The sequence below is a fragment of the Lagopus leucura genome, unplaced genomic scaffold (genome assembly GCF_019238085.1).
Source record: "Lagopus leucura isolate 7727_CA_CO unplaced genomic scaffold, USGS_WTPT01 Super-Scaffold_100022, whole genome shotgun sequence".
Taxonomy (NCBI): domain Eukaryota; kingdom Metazoa; phylum Chordata; class Aves; order Galliformes; family Phasianidae; genus Lagopus; species Lagopus leucura.
In genome coordinates, this window is record NW_024962275.1 from 4,090,343 (window position 1) to 4,116,347 (window position 26,005).

General features: G+C 46.2%; 1 protein-coding gene across 3 annotated transcripts in view; it reads left to right on the top strand.

The window, feature by feature from the left end:
- Nucleotides 1-23,225, top strand: part of MED27 (mediator complex subunit 27) — an 86,022-nt gene extending 62,797 nt beyond the window's left edge. Inside the window, exons 6-9 of one of the 3 annotated variants that reach the window (XM_042878878.1) lie at nucleotides 6,152-6,193; nucleotides 14,703-14,780; nucleotides 17,262-17,412; nucleotides 20,845-23,225. In XM_042878878.1, coding sequence (XP_042734812.1) covers nucleotides 6,152-6,193; nucleotides 14,703-14,780; nucleotides 17,262-17,396 — 255 coding nt within the window. In that variant the 3' untranslated portion in view covers nucleotides 17,397-17,412; nucleotides 20,845-23,225. Of the gene's footprint in view, nucleotides 1-6,151; nucleotides 6,194-14,702; nucleotides 14,781-17,261; nucleotides 17,821-20,844 lie in introns of those variants that run through there. The other 2 variants (XM_042878876.1, XM_042878879.1) reach the window with 2 other exon arrangements.
- Nucleotides 23,226-26,005: the final 2,780 nt, after the last annotated feature.

Genomic DNA, 26,005 nt, shown 5'->3' on the forward strand with positions numbered 1-26,005 from the left:
ATTAATAGTGTCTACTGAGAAAACATTTTTTCAGTGTTGGAGCACATCAATAGCCCAAGGTTCAGTCTTCTCTTTTCTGAGAGCTTTCGGGAAATCTTGGGCTAGCTTTGTGTTCAACTTGATAAGCTCAGCCATGAGAATCATTGCTAGGTAGTCCTCAGTAATTTCCGTGTCAGTATCGGCTCATCTTGAACAGCAGCCACTAAAGGTGAGTGTTCCCTGCTTCCACGAGGGTTTAGTTTCATCAGCCATTCACCCTGCTTGAACCCTTGCATTTCTCCTGACTCCAGATGGCCGCCTGCAGCCCGAGTTCAGGACAGGAGCTGACACCTTTGGCTCAGGTTGTTCCTCCTTGGCTCAGGGTGGCGTGGTCTCTGTTACTGAGATAGCAGGACACTCCTGTGCCAGAAACAGTACTAAATGCCTCCATGTTGCACATTTTCTCTCTGGAGCTCTCTCTTCTGATTATGAAGCCTATTAAAATACAGAGTTCATTATATCAAGATGAGTACTTGGCACCCATAGGCCATGTTATAATGAGGTGAGACTTCTTTCCTTTCAGAAGTGATAACTGGGTTTCAGCACACAGCAGCACGTTGTGTACTGACCCAGGGTTCAGCAGCTCCAGTCTGAATCTCTGTTCCCCAGAAAAGGCCAGGAGCAGATCTGCCAAAGAGTGTCACGCAGCTACGTTTCCCAGATGAGAGATTCTTACTTGAAGGGTGGGGGGTTGGCCTAGGGAAGAGTAAAATAAAAACCCACTGATGTTTTTATTTGTGTTGCTCAGATCTATGGGTTTAAACACCACTGTGCAGCAGAAGCAGTTGCACCCCGCTCCCAGTATATCAGCATACAAATGCAGACTAAAGCATCAGCCCCTCTTCACCTTGAGTTCTGCTGGGAAGTGAAAGAATAGCCTAAAAAGCACTGACACCACTTGTTGGTTTCCCATGTCACATTTCATGTGGGTGTGCTCATTTTCTCCAATGAATCCAGTTTTCTTTGAGGCTCCCTTGAAATATAATTATGCTGTATGTGCCGAAAAGATGAGTAAAAGTTCCTTTGCAAAATTCAGCATCTGGTGTGCAGCTTCTGTCTCGCTCCAGGTTAGCTCTCAGGAGAGCTGTGTTCCTCCACTGTTGTCATCTGAGAGCAGTTCTCACCACGGTTGGCTTTGGGCACGGGGCACTAACCTTTGTCTGTGTCCATAGGGAGCAGTTACCTCCTCCTGAGCAGCACTGCTAACACCTGCTTTGCCTTCTTGCTTCAAGCAGTCTGCAGTGGAAGCTGTTCTCTACCAACTTACATTTCAGCATTCTAAGCGGGGCGATGCGACGGCTCCCACGAGGCTGGATGAACCCGTGTCTGTACCGTGGCAGTTGCTATTCCATTGGGCCATCTCAAGGCTGGAGCAAAGCTGTAGGTCTGCATTTTAGGTATAAATAGGAACATCTCGTCTGACTTTGGTAGAACTGGAGTTGCAGCCTCTTAAATCATGAGTAAATTTGGCTTGGAAGATTGAATATATGCGTAGCTTGCTAGTTTTGCCAACTGGAGCACATATTGACAAACAGTGGGCTCCCTTTTTTTCCACTAATTAACTACACTGGTAATTGGAGTATAAGAATAAGATAGTGCTCTTGCAATGATTCGCTTTACTTTATTGTGCCTGCTGGGAATGAGTGATTACAGTCAATTGCAAACATAGTCCATTCCAATTCCTTCTCTGTCACAACAGCTGCTGTAGGGAAAGTGCTCCACTGTTCTAGCTTCTCAGTTTCCAGCCTGGTGCTGGGAGGGAAGCAGTAGTGCTCAGAGACTCAGAAAGGTATGAAGGAGATCAGTGAGCATCCTGTTTGTTAGATAATAAAAATGCAGAGAAGCTTTGGAGTTGCTGTAGGGAGTGATTGCTTTTCCCACGAGCAGTTTGCACAGTGATTGCTGATTGGGGGGTTTGCTTATTTGTAGGGAGCATTTAATATTTGTAAACAGCAAGGATGAGATTAACTAAAAAGGTATCCTACAGTATGGCAATTCTGAAGCTCCTCTTTTTTCTGTAAGTCATACTGAAGAAGGGGTGCTGGATTAAGTCACAGCATCCTTGCACTTTTCTACGTGCAAATAGCTGAGTGGTGGTCTTCTGAGTAAGCCTCCTAAGCCCATATATCAGAAGGTCCTTTAAAAGTGAGATTCTCTGGGGGGATTTCTCTAAACGGCGTGGTTTGGGGCAATGCAATGTATTCAGCACTGTCCAACAAAAGAAGAAATGGCCATCATTGGGAAACTGAAGGACGGCACAGGCAGGAAGTGGAACATGCCTTGTGAGGCACGGAAGGGGAAAGCACAACTGGTTTAGCAAATTTTGCATTTCTGGGGAGAGAAGGGAGAGAGCAAACAGGAGAGGTACTGGTGTCGTCTGGTACATTAGGCAGGCAGGTCTAGAAGTAAAACAAACATGGGTGGCTCTCAGAGCTGTGGAGCTGTGCGTGGCAGTGTGCTGAGGCACTGCTAGCAGGTACACAGGAGAGCTGACGTTGCATTATGCGGGTTGCTGTGCACTTAGACGTCGCGCTGTCTGCACTGACAGGAGCTTATGCGAAAGCTTCCCGTGGTTTCTGCTGTACTGAAGTCTAGTTAAATTGGTTGCTCTTTCTTACAGACTTAAATACTTTCAAAGTGAAGGTGAAAAAATGAAAAGTAGTGTTAAGCTTTCCATGGGTAAAATAGGATACTGCACTTTGGCGTTTTATTTTCAAGCTTTGCTTATATAGACAAAGCATCAGTGTGTTTCTTAAGTGCTTCGTGTACTTCTCTCGTGAATTATTCACAAACCCTGCAGAATGTGTCTTTGCCAGGTTGCCAGCTGCATAACTTAGACATTTTTGGTGACACTTTGCAAAAACAATAGGTGAGCTGTGGCAGCGCTGTCATGCAGCCGGCGCTGTGTGCTGACTGCTCTGCCTCTCTCCTGCTTACTGTACCAGCCATTACGTCCACCCCATACTGATGTGTTTTAATTAGCCCTGTAGCTTCAGCTATGGCACCGTGCCACCTTCGATTTCAAACTTTGACATACTCATTGTGCACTGGAATTTAACCACGATGGTAGTTAATTACTAATGTTGTCCCGATTCCTGAATAAATGAAGCTGTGCAGCTCGCTCTTGCAGGGCAGGCTGATCGTCAGCTGAACCATTAGTTAACCTAGTCTGCCAATAAAAATAGAGATGCATTGGGATTCTGCTGGCGTGGTGGGCAGCACCCTGCTTCTCTTTGGACTCGGGTACCACGGAGCAGCATGGCAGGGTGCATTTGGAGTGGGCACTTAACATCCCTGCCTAGCCAAACTCTGATTTCTGCATCCGTTCGACTTAACTAAAGAAACATAAGTGTCTCTATTGAATTATCATGTTAAGGAACTGGGGTTATGTTAATGCTGTGGCTTCATTAATTACCCCATATCAATAAGCGAAGGCAGCTTTTAGCCTCCTAGCGTAAGAGAGGAAAAGAAATAGTGGTATCAAAGGAAAGCTTCAAAGACAGCCCGCGCTGTCTCTCGGGTAATTTCTGATCCCCGTATTCTTTCCACTTCAAAGCTGGGTGTGTGTGTGTTTGGGTGAAGGGGGGTTGAATCCGATTTCTCTAATAAGTGTTGGCACCGGACCTGTTTGATATTAGATGCAGGGAACATTCTGATTTGTTATCGCCTTTGAAATCGTTCAGATGACCTTCAGAAAATGGCCTCTCGTTACTTATGCTGGGGGTGGGTGGGGAGAACGGGGCGCTGGGAAAAAAAGCCCCAGTTTAATTCACATGCAGAGGATGCCCTGGAATTGTGCTTTCAGCAGTTTTTTAGTTACAAATGTGTGTCTTGATTGAAAGTGAAAAGTTGAAGAATAATAGACCTGTAACGATGCATTCTTTAATCCGCCTCTGCCTTCATCCTCTGGCTGGGGGAAAGGTGGTCAGTCATGTAGGATTTCTGCGTGTGCTTTGGGGAGGGGCTGGTAGCTTTTTTTTTCCTTTTTTTTCTTTTTCAGCTCGGCTACCATCACACCTAGGAGACTTTCATTACTTTTTCAGCTTTCCAGTCTCCTTGTCAACTAATGAACATTGCAGAACCTGTTGGACTCATCTTAATGCTTAATGCAGCATCTGAAGTGGAGTTTTTTCTTTAATTTTTTTTTTATATCTCAAATCTACCTAGAGAGGATCACACACTGCGTGTGATCACTGGAGATTAGCAAAACCATGTATGTATTCCAATTATAGCAACTCTGCTTTTGAAGCAAGCCCAAACTTACACAAAAACAGCTTAAAAAATCTGTATTAATGTTTTATTTTTAAGTGTAGACTTTTCTAATATGGAAATGTGATGCTTCCTTCCCTACAGGCGCAGGTGCACTGCGCAGAGAATCATGCATGGCTCCAAGTCCCAGCTGGGCTGCTGCTTGTAGGAGCAGTGTCAGTGCTCAGGTTCTTGAACCTGCCTTAAGAGCCATAAGTGTAAAGTTTTGAAGGTAACACGCCTTAGGGTACTTCTGCCTTCGGCTGACCTGGAAAAGGCATCGAGGCATCAGCTGCCTTCTGTCCCACAGCAAGGTCAGCACTGCTAAGCCATGACATGTCCATTCAGAAGTGATGCTAAAATCTTTAACATCACCCGTCAGGCTGAGGTTTGGAAACTCAGGAGTCGCTTCTGTGCCACTGTTCTGAAGGCAGGCACATAACAGCTTTAGTCCTAAAGGCATGGGGACTGGTAGCGTTCCCAGCCATTTAACCTATGTGCATTAATTACTGGGGTTCAGTGGCCTTCCCCCTCCTGTGTGTTTTATGCACATGCTGGGACTTCTTCCATTCCAGGCTCTAGCCTGTGTGCCTTTCAGAAGGCTTGTCGTTCCAGCTGCAGCTTGTGAGCACTGCTGCAAGTCAGATTGAGATAACTGGCTGTGCTTTATAATAAAGGAGATGAACCCAGCACGGAGTTGCTTCCTTTAAATCCATTTCTCTTAAGGTGTAAACTTGGCAGACCGTGTTTGGTACCACACTGTTTATTCTCAGGATTGTACATTTAGCTTGAGATCTCTTATTTGCATTTTTAGCATCATTTGCCATATTTTAATAAAATAGGTGTATTGTACAATTAATAGAACAACTAAATAATGCAATGCAGGTTTTACGTGTGCATTTAAACGCATTTCTCCAAGAAAGCCAGAGCCATTGTATGTGTCTATTTCTGCACGATTAAAGGTGAATTTGCAAGTGAGGACATGCCAGGGGATTTTGTGCACTTTGGAAGAAACCTGGCACTAATGAGTGAAGCTGATGGCTTTTCTTATCCTAGTGGTTGAGTATAGTGGGATCTGTAAGACAAAAATGATTTGCAAGTCAGGGGTTGAAGGAAATTCTGCTTTTCTTTTTTTCTTTTTCTTCCCTGCTGCTTTTCTGTGACAGAGTACAAGCTATTCCACAGGGCTGGGCTAAAGAGCACTGGCACATCACTTCGAACTGTCCGACGTGCGAGCCACTTGGTTGTTTAACAAGGGCAGCATTACCTTCTGCTTTCTGGGGTTACCAACATTTATTTCCTGTCTGGCTGAGCACACACTTATGTCATGAATGTGTGCAGTTATCTACAGCCGGTGTGATTTTGTCTACGGATGTAAATGCAGTTTCCTAAGGGATGCTTTATTTAGTCCCAGAAGAGCAGTGCTTTGGCTTAATTCAGCTAAACGTGCTTTGTGTCATTGTAACTGAATCGCTTATTCAGACACAAGATGAGCATCAACTTAGTAAGAATGCCCTCATTTAAGAAACAGACCAAAGCTGATGAATATTTGTGCAGATCAGCCGCAGCCTCAGACAGATGAGCATTTTTTAAAGGGAACACATTAATTCAACAGATCTCACATTTATATTTTTATTGAAACTGTAATGATCTGTGTTCCTTTTTCACTGCAAAACAAATTAACTCTGATGTCATTATTTCCCTTTCTTAAATTGCAGCAGATGTGGTTGATGGGTCAAAGTAGTGAACTGAGAACTGAAGCTCCGTCGCTCCCTTTGCCTGTGCTTTGAGTTGAACAGCTGCTTCCATTCTTTTTCGTGGTAATTACATGTAGTAATCCATAACTTTGTTTTTCCTATTGCAGCTTGACATATGGTCCAAATCCAACTATCAGGTGTTTCAGAAGGTAAGTCCCACATCGTTTCTCTCTACGTAACACACGTGAGATACAGGTAGGGTTGGTTTTAAATAAAAATTCATATTTTATTCCTTTGTCATCTGTTATAAATCCCTTACCATTGATATCCCGTCACAATTTCAGTCAGTGGTTTGGAATGGGAAGTCGGAGGTTTTACTGCCATGGACTTAAAATTTCACAGGGAATTTTGAGGTACTCTCTGTTTTGGTTTAAGTTTTTGGAGGGAAGGAGGGAAGTTATTTTGGATTTTATTGTGTTGGATTCATTCTTTTTGGTTGCTTCCCTCCTCTGGAAACTCGGTATCTTGGTATTCTGCTATCTTCCATGCAGAAGAACATTCATCTTCGAAGGCCTCTTGTAAAAATGCTGCAAGTTCAGGTTGTTCTGGGGTTAAATTCTTCTTCCTTATCTTCAAGCCACAGTTCAAGGAGCCCGAGTCTCCAGCTAGCACACTGGCTGCCTTTCATCTGTTTCTGTAGTTTCTGTAACAAATACGGGGCAGGGACTCTAAAGGGCATAAAAGCAGAGGTCAGAGTATGGCATATTGACTCTATTTGTGCATCTTTCTTCCAAGACTTCAGATGCAGACAGAAGCAAAGATGTTTGACCTGTGGTATTAGCCTGCTGGAGATCAAAGGACAGCTTTTGGGGAGGCTCTCCTCCCTTTGGTTGCTCTCCCTCTCTGCCTAGCATTAAAGCAAAATGTTGCTTTAGTCAGTTCTTTACTCCAGAGATTAGTGGATTAAATATTCTTTCTTTATTTTTTCTTACTCCTCAAAAATATTTTGTGTCAAGTAGGGTAATCCAGCGGGAAGTAAAACAGCATCAATCTTAGTAAATAGTTTATCAGTACACTTTTAAGTAACTTTTGCAATGGAATAAATTTAACTTTATGTAATTAAGTACATCATCTCAGTTTCCCCATGTGTGTTTTAGACTGTAGTCTCATTTGGGCATAAGGTTGTCTTCCTGGCTTTTTTTCTTTAGAGTAACTTGGAACACAAGTTATTGCAAACATTTGTGGTAAATGATGCTGAATCTTGAGTTTTGATTATATAACTTTCTCTACATGAAAGATAAGTGCACAGTAAGTCGACAGTTTGCTTAGGAGTCCAAGTTAAGGAGTTGGTGAGTACGTCCATAAAGCAAATTTCAAGTTCAGGTGAGAGCCTTCAGATAGAAGGGAGAGAGCTCAGTGGGAAGCTGTGAAATACCCTTCTGACAGCTGCCCGTGTGACAGCATTTTGGGTACGTAAGAATCTTTATTTTCTAGTTAATAATGATTTCGCTGGAATGCCTTGGATAATAATTCCAAAACGAAGAGAGAAGATGCATTTGTATCATTGTCTGTCTGTGGGCACGTCTGTGTGTGCACGGAATAAGTGGCTGATCTCTTCCTTAATCCTTTAAAATAACGCGATCTGACCTGACTGTGAAGTTCCTGTTCTCCAGATCTCTCAATAAATAACACCAAGTGCAAAAATATGCACCAAAAAAAGGAAAGCCTTACAGGACTAAGGGTTGCCTTGAACCGGTGGAACAGCTCTGTCCTTGTGTAGATCATTCCCAGCTCTGTCATTGCCTTACCTTGGGCAGCCTGTCTTTGGATCAGTTCTCAGCATCCCTTCAGCTGGGGGGAATACTTGCTGACTTCACAGGAGCTATTGCTGGGTTGGTCGTAGAGAGCTCTGAGACTCCTGTGTGTAAAGTGTGTCAGAATGCAAGGTGATGGTGCTTTCTAATCAATAGATTCTGCACAGTTGAGCTGGTAGTTAAATAAGCTAAAGCTGAGGCTGAAGTCAGGTTTTCAAACAGATGTCAGAAAACGCTGTAGTTCAGCACAGTAAGTTTTCTCTCGGTGCTGCCGTGTTTGGTTTTGTCTTTATTCTCTGAAACTGTGCTTGTATACATTTAGACATCCTGGAATAGCTGCTCAGCTGTGGCAAAACAGAGGAAGTAGTTAAAATAAGTTGAGGGAAACTATTACATTCTGTTAGCACTGCAGTACTGCAAGGTCTTAGCAAAAAATGTTTTAATGTGACTGAAGGATCACCAGTAATAAGGTCAGAGAGTATTTCTGAATCTTCCTGGAATGTTTTCCTCATGGCAGTCAGCAGAACCATGACACAGGAGTGCTGTGTGAGAAGGAAAAGTACGGATGAGTAACCGAGGAGCCCAGGCACCCCTCCAGCCCTGCTGCCTTGAATGCTCTGAAGTCACCCATCACTGAAAGGCAGGGACGTTTCTCTTTAAAAGCCACACCGTGTTCCCAAACTTTGCTTTCAGAGATAATACAGCAGCATCTGGAGCTCACAGGATACCTGTCTGTGGTAGCTGCAAGCCTGTCAAAATCTCACAGGGCTGCAGGATGACTTTCCAGGTTAAGGACCGGAGACCTCTGATCTTCAATCCAACCCTGTCAAGTGATGCTAAATTTGTCCTGACTTTTGTTTGCAAGTGCTGGCTGTGTCAGCATGCCTTTTCTCTCTCTCCTTAATAGGCAGGATACCTGGGTGTGTATCATTTGATGGGGGACAGCTCCCAGAGGGCCTATTACTGTTAAAGCATCCGGTCATATTGTGAGTTCCCCAGAGCCTTCTGCTGTCTGGTCCTGGGGTGAGTAAGCTTTGTGGCTATTGAATCCACCAGGAGGGTTAGGTTCAGAGAATGGAGCTGGAAAACGGGAGGATGAAAGGGCAGAAGCTCAAGGAGCACTGAAAAGGTTTGCAGCCTTCCATATTAGTCTGACATTTAAACTCGGCAGGAGTGGCAACTGTTCTGATCTCAAACCTCCTTATTTTAACACCTCCTGTGTCTTTGTCTGCTAGCACAAGAGTAGGAACAAAACAGGAAATCAGGAACTATTTTGGTGCTTAAATCTTAGGAAGAAGCATGTACAATTCCAGATCGTTGAGAATTAAACAGGTATATATACACATAAAGATTGTGGAGAATGGTGTAATATTTGTAACTTTGCATTCAGAAAAAGAGATGCGTAGTGCAGCAGAACTGCTGTGAATGGATCAGAACTGTGCTACGGGGAGACGGTGTTGGATGTTAACTGTTTCGTTTGCCAGCTGCTCGGTGAGCTGCTACGTGATGCGCTCATCTGGGCTGGTTGAGTCACATGTAGGCTGTGAGCTCGTTTATTTCTGTCTGATCCCAATCTCTTATTTACACCTACATGGTCTCCATTTCAGCATGCCACAAAGTGCTCTCCGTTTTGGTTTGATCACTTCTCCCCAGTCACATTTTAATCTAGACTTTGAGAAGCTATCGGTGCCTATCCAGCTGCTGCATGATCCCCAGGTGGAACTCAGAGCACAATCTTCTCCACTCCAAGGGCATATAAGTATTGTAATGTATGAAGATGTATTCTTGTCAATAATCTCGGAATAAAATCACGTGTAAAATGAATGCATGCATGAGACAGCTATTGGGCTATTGATGCTGTCTGCTCAAGGAGAGGGGATGGACTGTTCCAGGTCACCTGCATCATTGCTCCTCTGCACAATCAGCGTGTGGCTGTCTTTGGGGACCTGCTTAGGTGGAATAAAACCTGTGACCCGCTCCGAATGAGCAGAACAAGCAAAATAAACACGTAAATGCTGAGCTTTGAAAACGACGAAGAAATCCTGTGCTCCACAAATGTATGGCAGCGTTTTACTGAGCAGGGCGTGGGGAAAGGAGTGTGAAGGATTTACATGGCATTATCAGCTCTTGTTTGCCAAGGTGCCATCTATCATCCTCCCCGAGCCACCCGCTGATTCCCTCCAGGGAGACTCCAGTGCGTACCTGCAGTGCAGATTGAGTAATGGGAATCCTTGGAAATGAGCAGAGGCACTTGTGCAGTTTTCCATGGTAGAAGAGGTCTAACCACTAATAACACAGTAACTTCTTTTTTTCTTTCCGTGCTCTGATCATCCTTTAGAACTCATTGCCATAGGCTGCTGTTAAGGCTGTGAACTTAAAGGGGTTTACAAAAAAAAAATTAAAAAACTTTCTGGGGATTTGGAGAATCCCTTTATATTAGATTAGTTTTCAGTGCTGCACTCAGGGGAATAAACCAATAAGTAAGTTGCAAGGAAAGTTATGACTCTTAAGGGAAGTTTTTTACCTATTCTTGAAGAGCACGTCCAATAGCAATGAGAAGATATTAGAGTAAAGAGACAGCTTCTATGATTCAGTCAAGAGAAATGTAGAATCAAGAGAATACTTTTCTGTTTTGTGTTTGTGCCAGATATAGCTTCATGCCTGTGTGGAACCTCATCTGTGGAGGAGAGCTGAGCCTCAGGTCCCTGGTTGTGCGCTTCATACAGCCATTAGAGGAAGCACTTGTTCAGCATGCCCAGCCTTTGAGCTGTGGGATTCTTTTTTGAATGAATTTTCAGCAATGGTGTTACTGGGGGCCAGCAGGGCCATTTTGCAGAGTCTCAGTGAAGCAGTGCTGTTGGGTGGCTGGAGCAGTGCCATAGCAGTGCTGTAGCAATGCCTGGTGTTGGCTCAGAAGAGACAAATCCCAGGGGCTGTGCTTGCTGCTCCCAGCTTAGCACTGCACTCAGGACCTTTTATCCACGTGAGGAGCAGCATGCAGTGTTTGGGGACATCTGGCATCACTGCCTCCCCACACACAGCTTGGGAGCCCCTGGCAGCAGCAGGGACACATTGCCCCACTGCCCTGCTGGGGCTGGGCTGCTCTGCAGGAGGGCTGAGGATGCAAGGTTTAATTTGCACAGCAAAGTAGTGAATATTAGGTCTGACCCAGGATCTGTCTGTTTCATATTCCCCGTGCATGTGGGGCTCGAGGCTGGGGAGCAGAGATGCATTTCAGCAGTACATATTTCTAACCAGCTTGGAAACAAAAAATGAGAAAAAAAATCTCTCAGGCAATACAATTAACTGTTAAGAAGGGGAGTTCTCTTATTCACATTGAAAACAAGACTGGACCTCAGCAAAGCAGAATTCCATGCAGTCCAGGACAGCTCAGGGTTGTTTAAAAGGAGAAGCCTGAGGCCATCTCTTTGCTAGATTTTTTTTCTCATCCCTGAAGTGTTTTTTCCTCTGTCTCAGAGTGGGAACACGCTTAGTTAAACAATAGCTGGTCTATTTAGCAAAATTGTGGCTTCAGGAGATTGCTTTTTTTTTTTTTTTTTTCCTTTGGCAAAGATGCCAGATGCTTTTCAATGTATGAATTGTGAGATATTGAGCTCTTCTCCAAGATCACTTGAAAATCTATTTCAGGGTTCAGAGCAACAGCTATCCTAATCAATGTGTGCTGTTCTGAGCATGTTCCTGTATAAAAAGAGGCAGAGAAATTAGAAAGTGACAGATAACCAAGATAGTGGGGGAGATATAGCAATGAAAGTGAAGTTAATAAAGGAGAAGTCCTGAAATGCACAAAATGTCATCCTGCAGCTGAAATAAATTCATTTGTGATTCCAGCTTGGCTGGAACAAGAAGCGCGTCCCTTGGATGCTTTGGCACCTATTCAGTTTGTTTTGCTTTGCTTTGCTGCGGCGTGAAATCACACTGCCATTAGTAAAAGCTCAGCATTGATTTTTGATTTATTTTTATTATTAAAAACAGAAATCTGGGGCAATTTATGTTTTCTGTCAGCATCTCTTATCTTGGCAGCGTTGAGTCTCCCTTCTGCCCTATGCGCTGCCCAGCATGTCCTCCTCCCCCCCTTTTTTGTTTGACATCATGTTTGTTGGTTTGATCCGAGGGGCTCATTCCCATATCCTCTTCCTCAGGCTTGACACCCACTTTGATCCGGTGCAGAAGCACTGTACAAGCACTTGCTTATGGTAGAAATCGCCTCCTTTTTGTTCAGAAGATGTGATTAGTGTTCTAGCAATGCTGGGGTGGCTTTCATCTCCCTGCGGAATCTCATTAGCTTTACATTACAATGGGAACAGCATATGTGCAACTTCACCAAAGTGGCCAGTCAATTTAAATTTGTTCATAAGAGTATTTTTAAGCAACTTTCTACGTCTTTGGTGCCAAGAGAAAACAACTTTGTTGTTCGGGGAAAAAATACGGTTTGTTAGAAGTAGCAACGCGGCAGAAGGAGAGCGGCTGCTCATAAATATCTTCAGAACTTTCCATTCTTTGACATGTCTGGTGCTATCCTGTAAAAGCACCATCTTAAAAGGAGAAGCTCGTGTAGCTGGCGGGATTTGGGCTGCAGTCATTTCCAAACGCCGCGTGAGTTGTTTGAGCGACGTGGCTGACTTGAGTTACACCGTGCTGCTGATGCATAGTTAATCCTGTTGGTTTTTTAATGCATTGGATGGAAGCATATAAATAGCTTACATGGGTCAGGGTCATAAAATCATATCATAGAATCATAGAATGGCCTGGGTTGAAAAGGATCTCAAAGATCATCCAGTTCCAACCCCCTGCTGTGTGCAGGTCACCAACCAGCAGACCGGGCTGCCCAGAGCCACATCCAGCCTGGCCTTGAATGCCTGCAGGGATGGAGCATCCACAGCCTCCTTGGGCAACCTGTTCCAGTGCCTCACCACCCTATGGGGGAAAAACTTCCTCCTGATATCCAACCTAAACCTCCTGTCTCAGTTTAAAACCATTCCCCTTGTCACATCACCATCCACCCTCACAAACAGCCGTTCCCCTCCTGTTTCTATGCTCCCTTCAAGCACTGAAGGCCACCATGAGGTCTCCCTGCAGCCTTCTCCAAACTAAACAATCCCAGTTCCCTCAACCTTTCCTCATAGGATTGCTGCTCCAGCCCTCTGCTCATCTCAGTGCCCTCCTCTACACCCATTCCAGGAGCTCCACGTCCTTCCTGTGCTGGGGGCCCCAGGCTGGACTCAGTGCTGCAGGTGGAGCCTTGGGAGCATTTTTGTGAGCACATCTTTTGCAGACTCACAGCCCCTCTGCCTGCAGTGAAATTCAGAGCGCTTCATTGCGATTCGCTTTGCTGAATTAGACTAAATGCCAATTAGGAACAAATGGAGTTAGTTGGGAATAGCACTTGTAATGTCGATTCACGCTTTCTTACTCGTAATTTATTGTGCTTTCGGGCCAGGCCCTGGGAAATATATAGGTAGCACTTGAGAAGAACGCTTCATCTTCTCGATAATTACTGGTGAGGCCCATAAATAGAACTACAAGTGATAGAATGCAGGAGTGCTGCTGGGTTTGTTGTCTGAGGCCTTTAATAGCACAGCCCAGAGATTTGGGCTGAGAAGTTCTGCCCAAAGGCTGTGACGGAGCTGTTGAGGACTGCAGCCCTACTGAGCCATTGCTTCCTTCTCCTGTTATTTGAAATTATTCTTGCTATTTCAGCTCTACGTGTCCTTTGTATTCTATCTCGCTCTAATTCCCAGATGGAGGATCTTGTTCTGGCTCTGTCTGGTAGATTAAAAAGCTTTCTATCAGGAACCTTTTACTAATGCAAGTAGTTATGAACCATAATCATATTAATTGATTCCTGTTTTCTGAGGAAATGAGAGCTCGATTCCTATTTGTTCAACGTAAGCAACCTGAAATAAATCCATACAATTTAAATGTATGAAGTATTCACATCAGAAAAAATTGGAGAAGAGTAGCCTCATCTTCCAGTAAAATGTAGTTTTGAATCAGAGTATTTTGTATTTTCTTTCTCCTCAATAAAACAGACCACAATCAAAGCTTTGGGGTTTTCTATTTCCTTTTTTTTTCTTTTTTTTTTCTTTTTTCTCTCTCCTTTTTTTTTTTTTTACACTCTTGGCCTCTGCCAGGAATCTCTAATTTAGCTACATTTTTTTTTCCTTGAAGGGATCAACACGTGTTAAAGGAGCACATTCTCTATTTAAAAATGACCAGAGTCAAAATGGGGACATCTAAAGAGAAAATCAGAGTGTTTTCCTCTGGCATGGTTTGTTCAGTAACTTTGCTTCTTTATGATTTCACAGGATGTGTGGGATTTCAATCACGGAGGCATGGGCTCTGCTCTTCTGCTGCAGGCATTGCAAGTTAGATGAATTGCTTGATACTTAGGCTTTTATTTTAGTGTAAATCTTTTTATTTTATTTTATGTTTGAGAAATTTCCGTCCTTTTAACAGTGATGGAAGCAGTCTCTTTGGTCCCTTCTGTCCTTCAGGTGCCTTGCAGGGCTGGGTCCTTCTGGTGTTGTTCCACGTAGCATTGAGCTGGCCGCCTTCCTGCATCACTTTGCTCACATTGGCCACCAGTCTGTCATTTTACATCATTAGCTTCTGCCACACATTTGACTTTGCTAAGATGTGTTGATCTCACTCTGTGCATAGGAAGTCAGTCTTCATGATTGCTGTAGCTGATTGCTGTATGAAGGCTGACAGTGGGAATGGAAGGCAGCTGGGAAAAGCTACCCAAAACTTCTTTGAGAGCATCTTAGCAGTGACACGGCCTTTGGTTTGCCACTTTCCTGTGGAATTTATTTTCTTTTTCTTCAAAGAAAGATGTCTGAGGTGTGGAATGAATGAGAGAATGTTCTCCTTCTGTCTGGCACAGGTGACGGATCACGCAACCACTGCCCTGCTGCACTACCAGCTGCCTCAGATGCCTGACGTGGTAGTCAGATCTTTCATGGTAAGTAAATTTGAAGATAACTCACTACCTCCAGACAGATTTGAGCATGCTGACAGCAAATGGCACGAGGCAGTTGTGATGCAGTTGTAACTTCGCCTGTTTAACCAAGCTAGACAGCAGAGATCAACTGTAATTCTTTGTATCGTATCTGGGTAGGGATGAAAAATCTGTCTCAGTACTGTGGGATAGCTGATGTTTGAGGGCTGTGCTGTGCAGAGGTGCTCTATCAGAAGCCACAACATTTGCTTGGTGATGCCAGTTTGCAAAGCTAGTCTGGGTCATCTCTAAAGACAGCAGAAAAAAGCTGCCCCACGCTCTTTGTTACTGTCCAGCCCATTCACACTGTGTTCACTGTGCAGAGTTGGTTTCAGGACATAAAGTCAGGTCCAGTGAAATTAGCTGTGAGTGTATTCCAGCTTGCTCATCAGTGTGCCCAGCACAGCAGGGAATGAGGGTCACTGATGTGAGTGAAGAGCTTTGGAGGCAGGAATGTCATCAGGAAGAATCCTTGGTCCTTTTGGCCCAAACCTGGATCCTGATGGGCTGTGGGTGGATGATCAGTGCAGCAGCAGGTGATTTCAGGGCAGAGGAAATGCTTGCTGGGATATCCCACTGTTATTGAATACAATTGATAAAATACTGCTCTAACTTCATGTAGATTTAAGTTTATCACCTTTAATTCTGCTCGAATTTAGTATTTTCTTTGTGAAATACATTTGGATGCAAGCAGCCCTGGTAGTCACAAGGGTTTATGATTCAGAACACCTTCCACGAAGATGAATTTTGGCAGGGAACGTGGTTGCTGTTCTCCTGCTGCAATCTCCCAAAGGAGATTTTGGGGAGGGATTTTCTCTGCTATTCAGACTTTTTAGTCCATCTATTACATTACCCCTTCACTCGGAGCAATGTAATTCAGACTTTGTAGAATCCACCATCTAATTTTGCCACTGGCAATCTGTGGGTGTGTAAGATAGCATTGGTTCTTTCATGTCTTTCTTTTCCAATATGTAATTTCAGGTCAGACTCGCTTACCTGCTGTGCTTGTTTCTTTGTTTATTCAATAAAAAGACCGCTAAGAGGAGAGCTGTGCACGTGAGCATGGCTTTCAAAGGGTGAAGGCAGCTCTTCCAGGTCCAATCCATGTCTCAACACGTGTCTGAAAATGAATGTTTAATAGAAGTGGGGAGCACGTCTGTGTGAGCCGTGGGCCTGCCGTATCGATTGGACAGAACGCTGCTAAAAGTGTTAACGAAGCAAAAACAGATGTACAACACAAGTGTCAGTGCGTTCGTCCCTTCACATGTCAGTTGTGCAATCCACATGACAGGGTGCACAGGAGGCCCAGCTTTCTGATGGCAGCAGAGAACTTGTTCTGTTCCCTTTCCACAGATGTCTCAAGTGCCCAATTTAACTTATTTACTGCTTTTGTGTTATGGTTCAGAAAATTCGATTTCTCTGTTGTGCAAGCAGGGTCCATCTGAGCTGAATAACAGCAATTTACTTGTAGTGTTCTGCTGCCCTTGTCCCTGCACTTAGTGCTAAGCCCATGGAGGGGCTCTTTGGAGGAGAGCTATTGATGGCCAAAGGTTTGGTTGCTGTAGAGAAAGCTCTGATGAAGATGGAAGGATTTGTTTCAATAAACTCCTCTGACCTCTTCTTCAGAGAACAATTTTCTCTTATCGATGTAATTCAATAGGACTTTAAATGACAAGATTCATGCGTGGCCCTCGCAGCATAAATCTGCTGCTCTGGGTATTTTTCAGCTGTGTATATCCTTGAGTTTGGAATTGAGTTATGCAATGCTCATTGCAATGTATGACGATGGGAGGAAGCGCTTGTGAGGCAAGAACTGCACCTAGAACACCTGTTCTTACTGCTTGTAGTTCAGCACTTGCCTTTGTATTTATAAATACATCCCTGATTATAGATATATATCACTGTAATCAGATTTAAAATCTTCCAGTATTTTTATGACCAGTGAGTATTGATCTTAAAATCACATTAGGGAGGAAGTCATTTTGCTGTGAAAGTGCTTATATCTTCAGCTGCTAAAAGTTCAGAGTGTTGCAGTGTGTGTGCAGTGTTGCTGAGATGGATGTTCATAGGAAGAGATGCACTGATATTCAACTGAAGAAGGCACCCATCAGGAACAACTGAATTCCAGGAGAAATATGAGGAGCATTGGAACATTTGCCTTCTGCAGAGATTCTCCTGCTGCAAAAACCTCCTGCTCAGAGTGCATGAATTGCCATTAACAAATTGGCTTAAGTGACTGAAAAAAAAGAATATTCTTAATAAAGTGGGAATTCAGCTATGTATGACCTTCCCATCTTCTGCACATTCTGTTTATAAAAGCACTGTGTACCTCTGGGGCCTCGCCAAAGTACATCCCCTGTCCTTGGGATCACTGCTTGACAAGAATGATGACATAAGGGAATGTCCAGATCCACGTTTCTTAATGTCTCTCCCTTTCTCTCTTAGACCTGGTTAAGAAGTTACATAAAGCTGTTCCAGGCTCCGTGCCAGCGCTGCGGAAAGTTTCTGCAGGATGGCCTGCCGCCCACCTGGAGGGATTTCCGGACACTTGAAGCTTTCCATGACACTTGCAGGCAGTAGCAGCACAGCCCAGCAGGTGATGTGTGTGGAGTGAGCAGTGCTGGGCTGGGAGGAGAGCTGCTGGCTTCACTGCTGACTTCACTGCTGGCTTCACTGCTGGCTTCACTGCTGGCTTCACTGCTGGCTCTGCTTCTGACCCATCCATTCTGCACTAAGCAGTGAGGTTGCACTGATGCAGTTTGCTGTGTCAGAGTTCCTCACTCTGCAAGGTATGTGTGAGACTGATGGGTTTTGGAGGTGGTGAGGAGCACCTGGTGACTCCTTGGTGCTTCTCAGCTGGAATGATCCATCTAGGGAGATCTGATGGTAATGATCTTCACCCCAAATTTAATGGAAGTGCCCCTGTATGGTTGGTGTTTTGCAACAGAATTTGCTGTGTTAAAGATTTTTTTTATAAGCTCAAAATAAATTTTGTATTTCAGAAGTTGTGCTATTTCTTTCATTATTTAACCAGCAAAAATCCTTGGGATCAGTGTGAGTTCTTCATAGCTGCTCTTTTCTTTAGAAAAACTGGAAGCATTTAAACATGTATATGCTGATGTGATAGAGTTCTGTTGTGAGGCTGCTTATCTGTGCAGGTCTTTTTCTGGAAGAGATGATGGTGTTGATTAGACGAGGAGTTTCAAAGGCATGCAGCAGCTTGGAAGATGCAAGGCACTTTCAGAAGCAGGGGGGAACAGATGTTTTCCTTTACTAAAATTGTCATGAAAAATGTTACCAAAATTTGCACGTATCGAGCAGTTAAGAAACGCATCTGAGCAGTGACTCAGTGTAACTCGTTTGTCCTTTTCTGGGACTGAAAGCAGGAAAATAGTTCAGCCCTTCAGTGCAGCTTCTGAGGTCCCTTCTGCTTGCCTGAAGAGCTTTTGGTGATGTAAAGATCAGAGGCTTTGGTGGTGGCAAGGTTTGCTCTGGTTGTCAGCAAGGAATGTTTAGTGCAGTTAACCACAGTGCATGGAAAGGAGAGGGGGGAGCAGGCAGGAGGGGAGGCACCTGAAATCAGCTGTTATCTTACAGCACTCATTGAATTCAACTGGAACCAACAGCAGTTGTGAAACAGTGCAGTTAGCAGTGATGGGAACAGAAACGTGATGGTGCTGTGTTGGTGTAAAAGACTGAGCTTCCAACGACAACGGCTTGTTGCGAGGGCAGTGTGGGATGTGGGAATTCCAGCTTTCTAGGACTAACTGTGCAGAAGCAAGACTGGCTCTTACAGAGGTGAGAGGTGGTTGAAAGAAAATTTGGTGTGTCTGACCTCCTTTGGGGGCATGGCGTTGTGTATTAAGGATGAACACGTATTTGCTTGAGGAGGTTGGTGGTTTGATTCTTTCTTTTTAACTCCTTTTCCCCCCATCAGCAAACAGAAGGATTGCCATAGTAGGGAGGTAATGCTGTGTCCCATCCCACTGCAGCTCGACTACCTGGCTCTTATTTGACCCAAGCAGCCTTTGTGATACAGAGATCACCCAAGACAGAGCAGTGTGTGCATCTTAGATGAGAGAGCCTTGTAAATAAGCAGCCCTGCTATCCGTCCCATTACTGCACTAATTGGAAGGCCTGGGTTTCCGATGGAGTAAGCATTTTTTTTTAATAACAAAAAGGTCATAATATGGTATCCAGTCTGCTTTAGGCACTGCTGTCTGCTCAGTTTTGTTTATACTTAAATAATGGTGTAGAAAGCAAATCCCAAAGTTCACAGAAGTATTATATATGGAATCGTGTACTGGCACTTGGAGATAATTAGTCGCAGAAAACAACATCAGCCAGTTCGTGTGTTAATTGAGCCTGAAAACTTAAACCTGTAATTGGCAAGCCTAATGGAGTGCCATAAAATCCACTGTAGTTACACGAATGCAGAAATAATTGTGCTGGGAAGTGTAACATGAACTGCATGTCGCATTTCTGCCCTAAGGAACTGCAGTGGGAAGGGGTCTGCTCCCACAGGTCCTAAGAGGGGCGCTGCTGCCGATCCCTGCAGTCTTTTTAAGTGTAGCAGCTTGCAATATTTCCACTTCAGGGAGTGGAATTGAACAGGACGAGCAGCCTGATGTTTTGTTTGTCATTAGAGTCTGTTGCAGCTTTTGGAACCGCTCAGATCCTCAAGGCCAGCATTAAGGACCACGATCCCCAGGGAGCAGCTGCCTCATGCTTCTGGAGCATCTCCTGGACCTGCACTTGCCCTGCTGCCTGTGCCTGCCAGGCAGCCCTCGCTGCCCAGTCCCTAGCAGAAGGAAAAGTCTGTGTGCTGAACAATGCTGCTGCTTTACTGCTTGGGATACGGATGTCACAGAGCTGCATTTTATCACACAGAGGTACATGAATCTCACCCAGTGCTGCAGAAGAAGGCCTGGCCTCGCCGTGTTGGCGCAGCATCGCTCCCCAGTCACTGTGCTCTCCCATCACACCCCTGATGGGCAGAAATCCCTTCTTATTTTTCCATATGCAAACCCCTCCTACTGTTCTCGTGGAGCTCGCAGGTGCTAAAGGTTACAAAATCCATCTTTTCTCTAAGAAAGCAACTTAATTAATGTGAAAGTTTCTCCCAGGAAGGGAACCCTCGGCAGATATGCGCTGCGTATCGCAGCTCCCCTCTTCCCTCCTAGCACCCCTCCCCAAACCACTTTAATTTCTCTGCCAATATTGGACAAATGTAACAGGCTGACTTTTTAATTTTCTACTCCCAGGTCTCCCTTGTCCCCTCATGCATTTTTCATCACAGCTCGTGGCTCCCTCCCTGCCTGCCCTGTGAACAATATTGATCGACTGATTAAGCCATCAAGCCGTGGCAAACAACTTTAATTTTCAAACCAAAGCCTTTTAGTTCTCTTCCCTCTCTTGTATATTTGTTACCTCCTTATGAAGTTTGTAATGTCTCCTTGGAAACAAGCACGTTGATGTTTGGTTTTTTCTTTTAAATTAGCGCCCAGGTTAATTGGGAGCCGTGCACCACCAATAGCAATTCACATGAAAATGTAAGAAGGGAAAACGGGGAGCTCTGAGCACAGGTTTTGGAGAAAAGAGGGCAGATGTGGCACTGAGGGCCATGGCAGTGGGCACGGGGGGGTGGGCTGGGGTTGGATTTGGGGATCTGAGAGGGCTTCTCTATCCTTCATGATTCTGTGATTCCCCATAATTCAAAGCCAGATCCAAACTCGCAGGGAAAGAATTGCTTGCGATGCTTTGCCTGTTCTCTTTGGTGTCTCCACCTTCCTCGAACCTGTCTTAAGCTCTGGTGATGATGAAGGGAGAGGAGATTGATGTGCCCTGAGTCCCAGGGAGAGAGCGTGGCACCGCAGCCTCGCTGCACGCGGCTCCGTGAGGCTTGTCAGTGCTGCTCTGCGCGCTTGCAAATTGCTTTTCAAGGTAAAAGTGCAGCTTAAATAGCAGGATATTTATCTCCAAGCCTTCGAGCTCTGCATCGGGTAATGATTCTGCATTCATGTCTTAGGCACTGCGCTTTCAGGCAGCGCGGAGTCTTGAGAGCACTGGTGGAGAATCGATGGAGACGGCGTTTGTGGAGGACCTTCGTCTTGAAGCTGCCAGTTCTGCTGCACCCAGATTTGTGAGCTGCAAAGATGAGCAAAAAAAAAAAACCCCCAAGGAGCTGTGCTGCCTGCTGAGGCCTCACCCACAGCGCCAGGACCCCTTGTTCTGCCCCTGGGCTCTGCAGGGAACCCATCTCTCCTTGCCCCAAGCCGTGAGGTGGCCCCGCGTGCTCTCACTGGGACAAGAGCTGTGAGGTTCAGTGGCTGCTGAGCATAAACTTTGCACATTCCTATTGCCCTCTGCCTGTGTGGCCTTATTACAGAGGCATGCTGTAGATTTACTTCAAATACATGCAACAGGGTGACAGATCAGCCTCGAGCTGCCTTCAGTGCAGGTTTTAGCAGTGAGTTTAGCACCTTAATCCATTTCCTGGGCTTCTCCCCCCTCCTCCCCCCCTGAACTTAGTACAGGACCTGCTTTCTTGCTTGGGGTTGAGCCAAGCAGGCGGCGTAGGAGCCTCAAATTCCCCCAGTTTATCACTAATGCACTACAGCAGGGCAGGGCTTTAGCTCTTCATCTCACCTGGTGTCCTTCAGAGGAGATGTTCTGCGCACAAATGGGAGAGCAGCTGCTCTGCTGGGTTCCCTGCGCCTGGCTGTGGTACAGGCTCAGAAGCAGCCTTGTGTGGATGGGGTCGGCAGCACCCCTGAAACACGGCTGCCTTCGAGCACTTGGAATTGTTTTCCAGCTTGCTTTGAGGAGCTCAGAAACTGGTTTGAATCACAGCTAATTAGTTCCTATCAGGATGTGCACGTGTTGTGAAGTTGTGAGAGATCTTGAGGTCATCTTTTCTTCTTCCCTTTTCAAATCAGATGATCGGAACAAACAAAGGCGCCAGGTTTCCTTCTTGTTAATGTGGGGAAGCTCTGCAGGGAGTTCAGGGGGATTCCTTTGCAGCACCCAGTATCTTTTGTTGTACAGTTTGGCTTTTCTGTGTGTCCGTAAAGCTCATCACATACTATTGTTTTTCTCTGATGAAAGAAGAGGAAAAAGCTGTAGTGTGGCACATGAGATGGTCAGGGTCGCACACTGAGAACGTGCTGCTGAGAATCACTGAACTGTTAAGGTTGGGAAGGAGCGCTCAGATCCCCAACCCACCACCCATGGGCACATCCCTCAGTGCCACATCAGTGCCATGGAAGATGTTCTTCCCACCAAGCAGACCCTTTGGAGCCAACAACCACGGCAAATGGCAACACGGTTAGATCCTCACATTTAAAATTTGTCTGCTGCAGAGAAACGCAGGGAAAGTAAACCATGAGTATTTAACAGGACACGCCAAAGAGGAGAGCTGTGAAGTTCTGCAGATCCCCTTTGTTGTCATGGTTTGGTCCCTGTCGTTACGGACACGTGTGAAATGAGAAGTGCAAACTCCGGAGGTAGGAGAGTGCAGAAGCTGTGTTCAAACCTCAGTGAGAATATTAGCATTTATTTTTAATCTGAGAACATTTATAAAAGGTTTTCTTAAGGATGAGGGGAAGGGAGGTGATTCAACACTGTATTAAAAACAAAATGTGTGCCTTTTCCTAGTGAGATCCACATGAGAAGAGTGGGACCACGAGGGTTCCCAAAGCCGGGGCCGTGCCTGGTGTGTTCTGTAACCACACAGTGCTGGGATTTATGGGACGTGGAAAACTGGATTTCTTTAAAATGTAAATGTTGAGAAGGGTTGTATTTTATCATTCATCCCTGAGGTAGTGCAGGTTTTATAAAACCCTTTGTAATCTTGGGTTGATTGATGTGGATGGGAGTTTTCCATTCGGTGGATGTTGGACAGGTCCCAGGGCGCAGCGCAGCAGCCGTCCCTGCAGGGAATGCTGTCACCCCCCGTGAGGTGATGCTCTTGGACAAGAGGAGCTGTGTTCTCAGGCTGAGTAAAACAAAGGTAGGCAGCTGTGAGCCCCTGACGCAGCGAGAGGTGAGAGATGGCTCCAGGCAAAGAGTTGATGTCCCACTGCTGGCCGGAGAGCACCTCCAAGGACGTCACCGGCGTCCTCTGCCCATGTGCTGTGCTGAGCTGTGTGCTCCTGAGAGATGGAGATGTGGGGGATGGCACAGGGACACGGGATATGGCATGGAAACCTCGGGGCGGGGACGCTGGGGACAGCAGTCAGAACACTGGAGATGATGTGGGAGCACTGGGGATGGAGATGCTGAGGATGGCGCTGACGCTACAGCATGGGGACGTGGTGTGTGGTATGGAGACCTTGGGGACAGCGCAGGGACACTGGGTATGGCATGGGGACTCTGGATGGCACAAAGACACTGAGGGCAGCACGGGGACCTTGAGGATGGCACGGTGACACTGTGTATGGCATGGGGACCTGGGCGATGGGGACATGGGGTACAGCATGGGGACCTTGGGAATGGCATGGGGAGACTGGATATGGCACGGGGACCTTGGAGACAGCACAGGGGCCTTGGAGGGTAGCACAAGGACACAGATTGCAGCATGGTGACATTGGTGACGGGAACATGGGGTACAGCACAAGGACTTTGTGGATGGTATGGGGAGACTGAATATGGCGTGGGGTCTCAGAGTACAACGTGGGGACAGTGGGACAGCATAGGGACCTTGAGATGGCGTGGGGAGGAGGCACGCTGTGGGGTGTCTGTGGGGGCTGCATTCAGGGTTGGATTTGGGATGCAGGATGAGGAGAGATGAGCTCAGCGCTCATCTACCAGTGCTGTTGTGCAGGGAGAGGGACTGAAGCGTGGAGCTGCTTGGGGAGAAAAAGAGAGAAGCAGGCTCAGGCCTCATGGAGAGGCCGTGGGGTGTTTCTCCCACCAGGATTTAATGACATCCTGTGCAAACAAAATGCTTGTATTTGCCCAGGGACCATATTAAAGAAATATCCCAATATGTGGTGTAATATAGACATAAATCACATCACTTTTTTGTAATGTGCCTGATCAATCTGAGCGGCAGCTCCCCTCCTCCCCCCATATAATGATCTTCGGTGCAAGATTAATAGCAGCCGGTTCAAGAGCATTAAGATGACATTATCTCAAAAAAGAGCAAACACCATTAGAATTAAGGCTTGTCACAGGGCCGACATTCCCACTATCTGTGGGAAAAGGGGAAGAGCAGAGCTGGGGCTGTGCGTGGCACAGTGCTCACTGCTCGCTGGGTGCAGTGCTTTCTCCCCATCTCAGGAGAGGAGGAAGGGTCCTCCGTGGTGGGGAACAGCCTCAAGCTCTGCGATGGCATCTTGGGATGGGTGCATTTCGTGGACCCCCCTCCCTTCCTCCCTCCCCTCCTTCATTAACTCGACCGTTTTCAAGTGCGAACGCCTTGGTTGTAAATCTGAGGCCATTTAGCAGCTGAGGTGAACTGTGAAAAGCAGCTTTGCACCATTTGCAGATTGCTCGGTGAGCTGAGAGCTGACGCTGCTGACTCATGGGCTGAGCTGTGCTGGCAGCCCACCAGCCCAGCACCAACCCCCCCCCATCCCGGCTTTTGGCAGCATTCAAAGTTCATTCCAAGAACTGAAGTTTTCTGCATCCAGCAAAGCCACCTGCTTCCCCCGAGTGCTGTGAGTGGCACGTGGCAGCTCTCTCTCCGTCCGTCCGTCTGTCCCTTTCCTGTCTGTCCAACCATTCAGCCCCCTCCCAGCTCAGCATCTGGGACCAGCTGGTAGAACTGGGCTGAGGACACCCTGGGCAGAGCCCTGCAGTGCAGCCCCAGCACTGCTGCATTAATTGGAACAAAGGGAAATCGATAATTGCTGCGGGTGTTCTTGCTCACCTGGGGCCCAGAGGATTTTGATGCGGTTTGATGGGGCCGGACCCACCTCTCTTTGATTAAACGTGATCCTGAAAATTAAAAGGCAAACCTATTGGCTACTAGAATTAAATCAATCTGTGATCGGTAACGAGAGAATGATGGAGGGGGCGATGCCCAGGTGTGGACAGACATGCTCAGCAGATGTTCTCCAAAGGCCACAGCTCAGCAGGAAGCACTGAATGCAGATCCCCCCCGTGGCATTTTGAGAACAGTGATGGGCAGGGAGCCCATCTGATCACACTCCCTGCAATGGATGAGGACACCCACAGCTCATGGGTGCTCAAAGCCTCCCCTGACCTCAGGTGTCTGCAGGGCTGGATCATCACCACCTCTCTGGGTGCCCTGTGCCAGCACATCCCCATCCTTTTTTCCTTATATCCACTCTAAACCCTCTTTTAGTTCACAGCCATCTCCCTGTGTCCTACCCCAGCAGACCCTACTAAAGAGTCCATCCCCTTCAGTGTGACCACGATGCTTACCTTGATGACAGAAAGATCCTGGAAATATGTGAACTAGATGTATTTCCTCATCGTGCCTGGAGCAGTCAGCAGAGGGGTTCACCCCCTCCTTAACTGAGCTGTCTTCATTACAATGCTCAGAATCACAGCCACTGGAGACCCCATCCCACCTGAGACCCTCACAGTGAGCACATACAGTATGATGGTGTTGTGTAACATCTGGTGGAATTATATGCAGATTAGGTAAGCAATCATAGAGCTGGAGGCTCCAGTGTGCGTGGGACCAGCAGCACCCAATGGGCACAGCTGTGCCACCAACCGGTGTCTGGCAGCTGAAGGTCTGGGGACAAAGTGGGGACAAGGGGGAGAGCTTTCTCCTCCATGGGGCACGGCTGGCAGGTGCTGAAGGATTGATCTCAGTGTGATCCATAATTCATGAGCTTCCTTCTATATATTTTTTTTCTTTTCCTTGAGCAGCTGTGAGTTCTGAACCACGAGCTGAGCGCAGCGCAGCAGACACTGCTGGGACCAGAGGAGCAGTTGGAGGAGAGAGCGGTACCGTGTTGTCATTGCTGTTCTCTGCTGCCTTTCATTGTCCCCAGCCTCCTTTCTCTGTCACCCACCTGTTGGTTTTCCCTTGGAACTGCTGAGTTCCCTCACAACCACCAACACACCGACCGTGTCCCCAAATGCTGCATCTCTGCAGGTCTGGAACCCACCCTCCCTGGGCAGCTCTGCCAATGCAGCACCGCTCTCTGGAGAAGAAATTCTTCCCTAATGCCCAGCAGTGATGTGGGCACCCACATGCATGGAGCTGG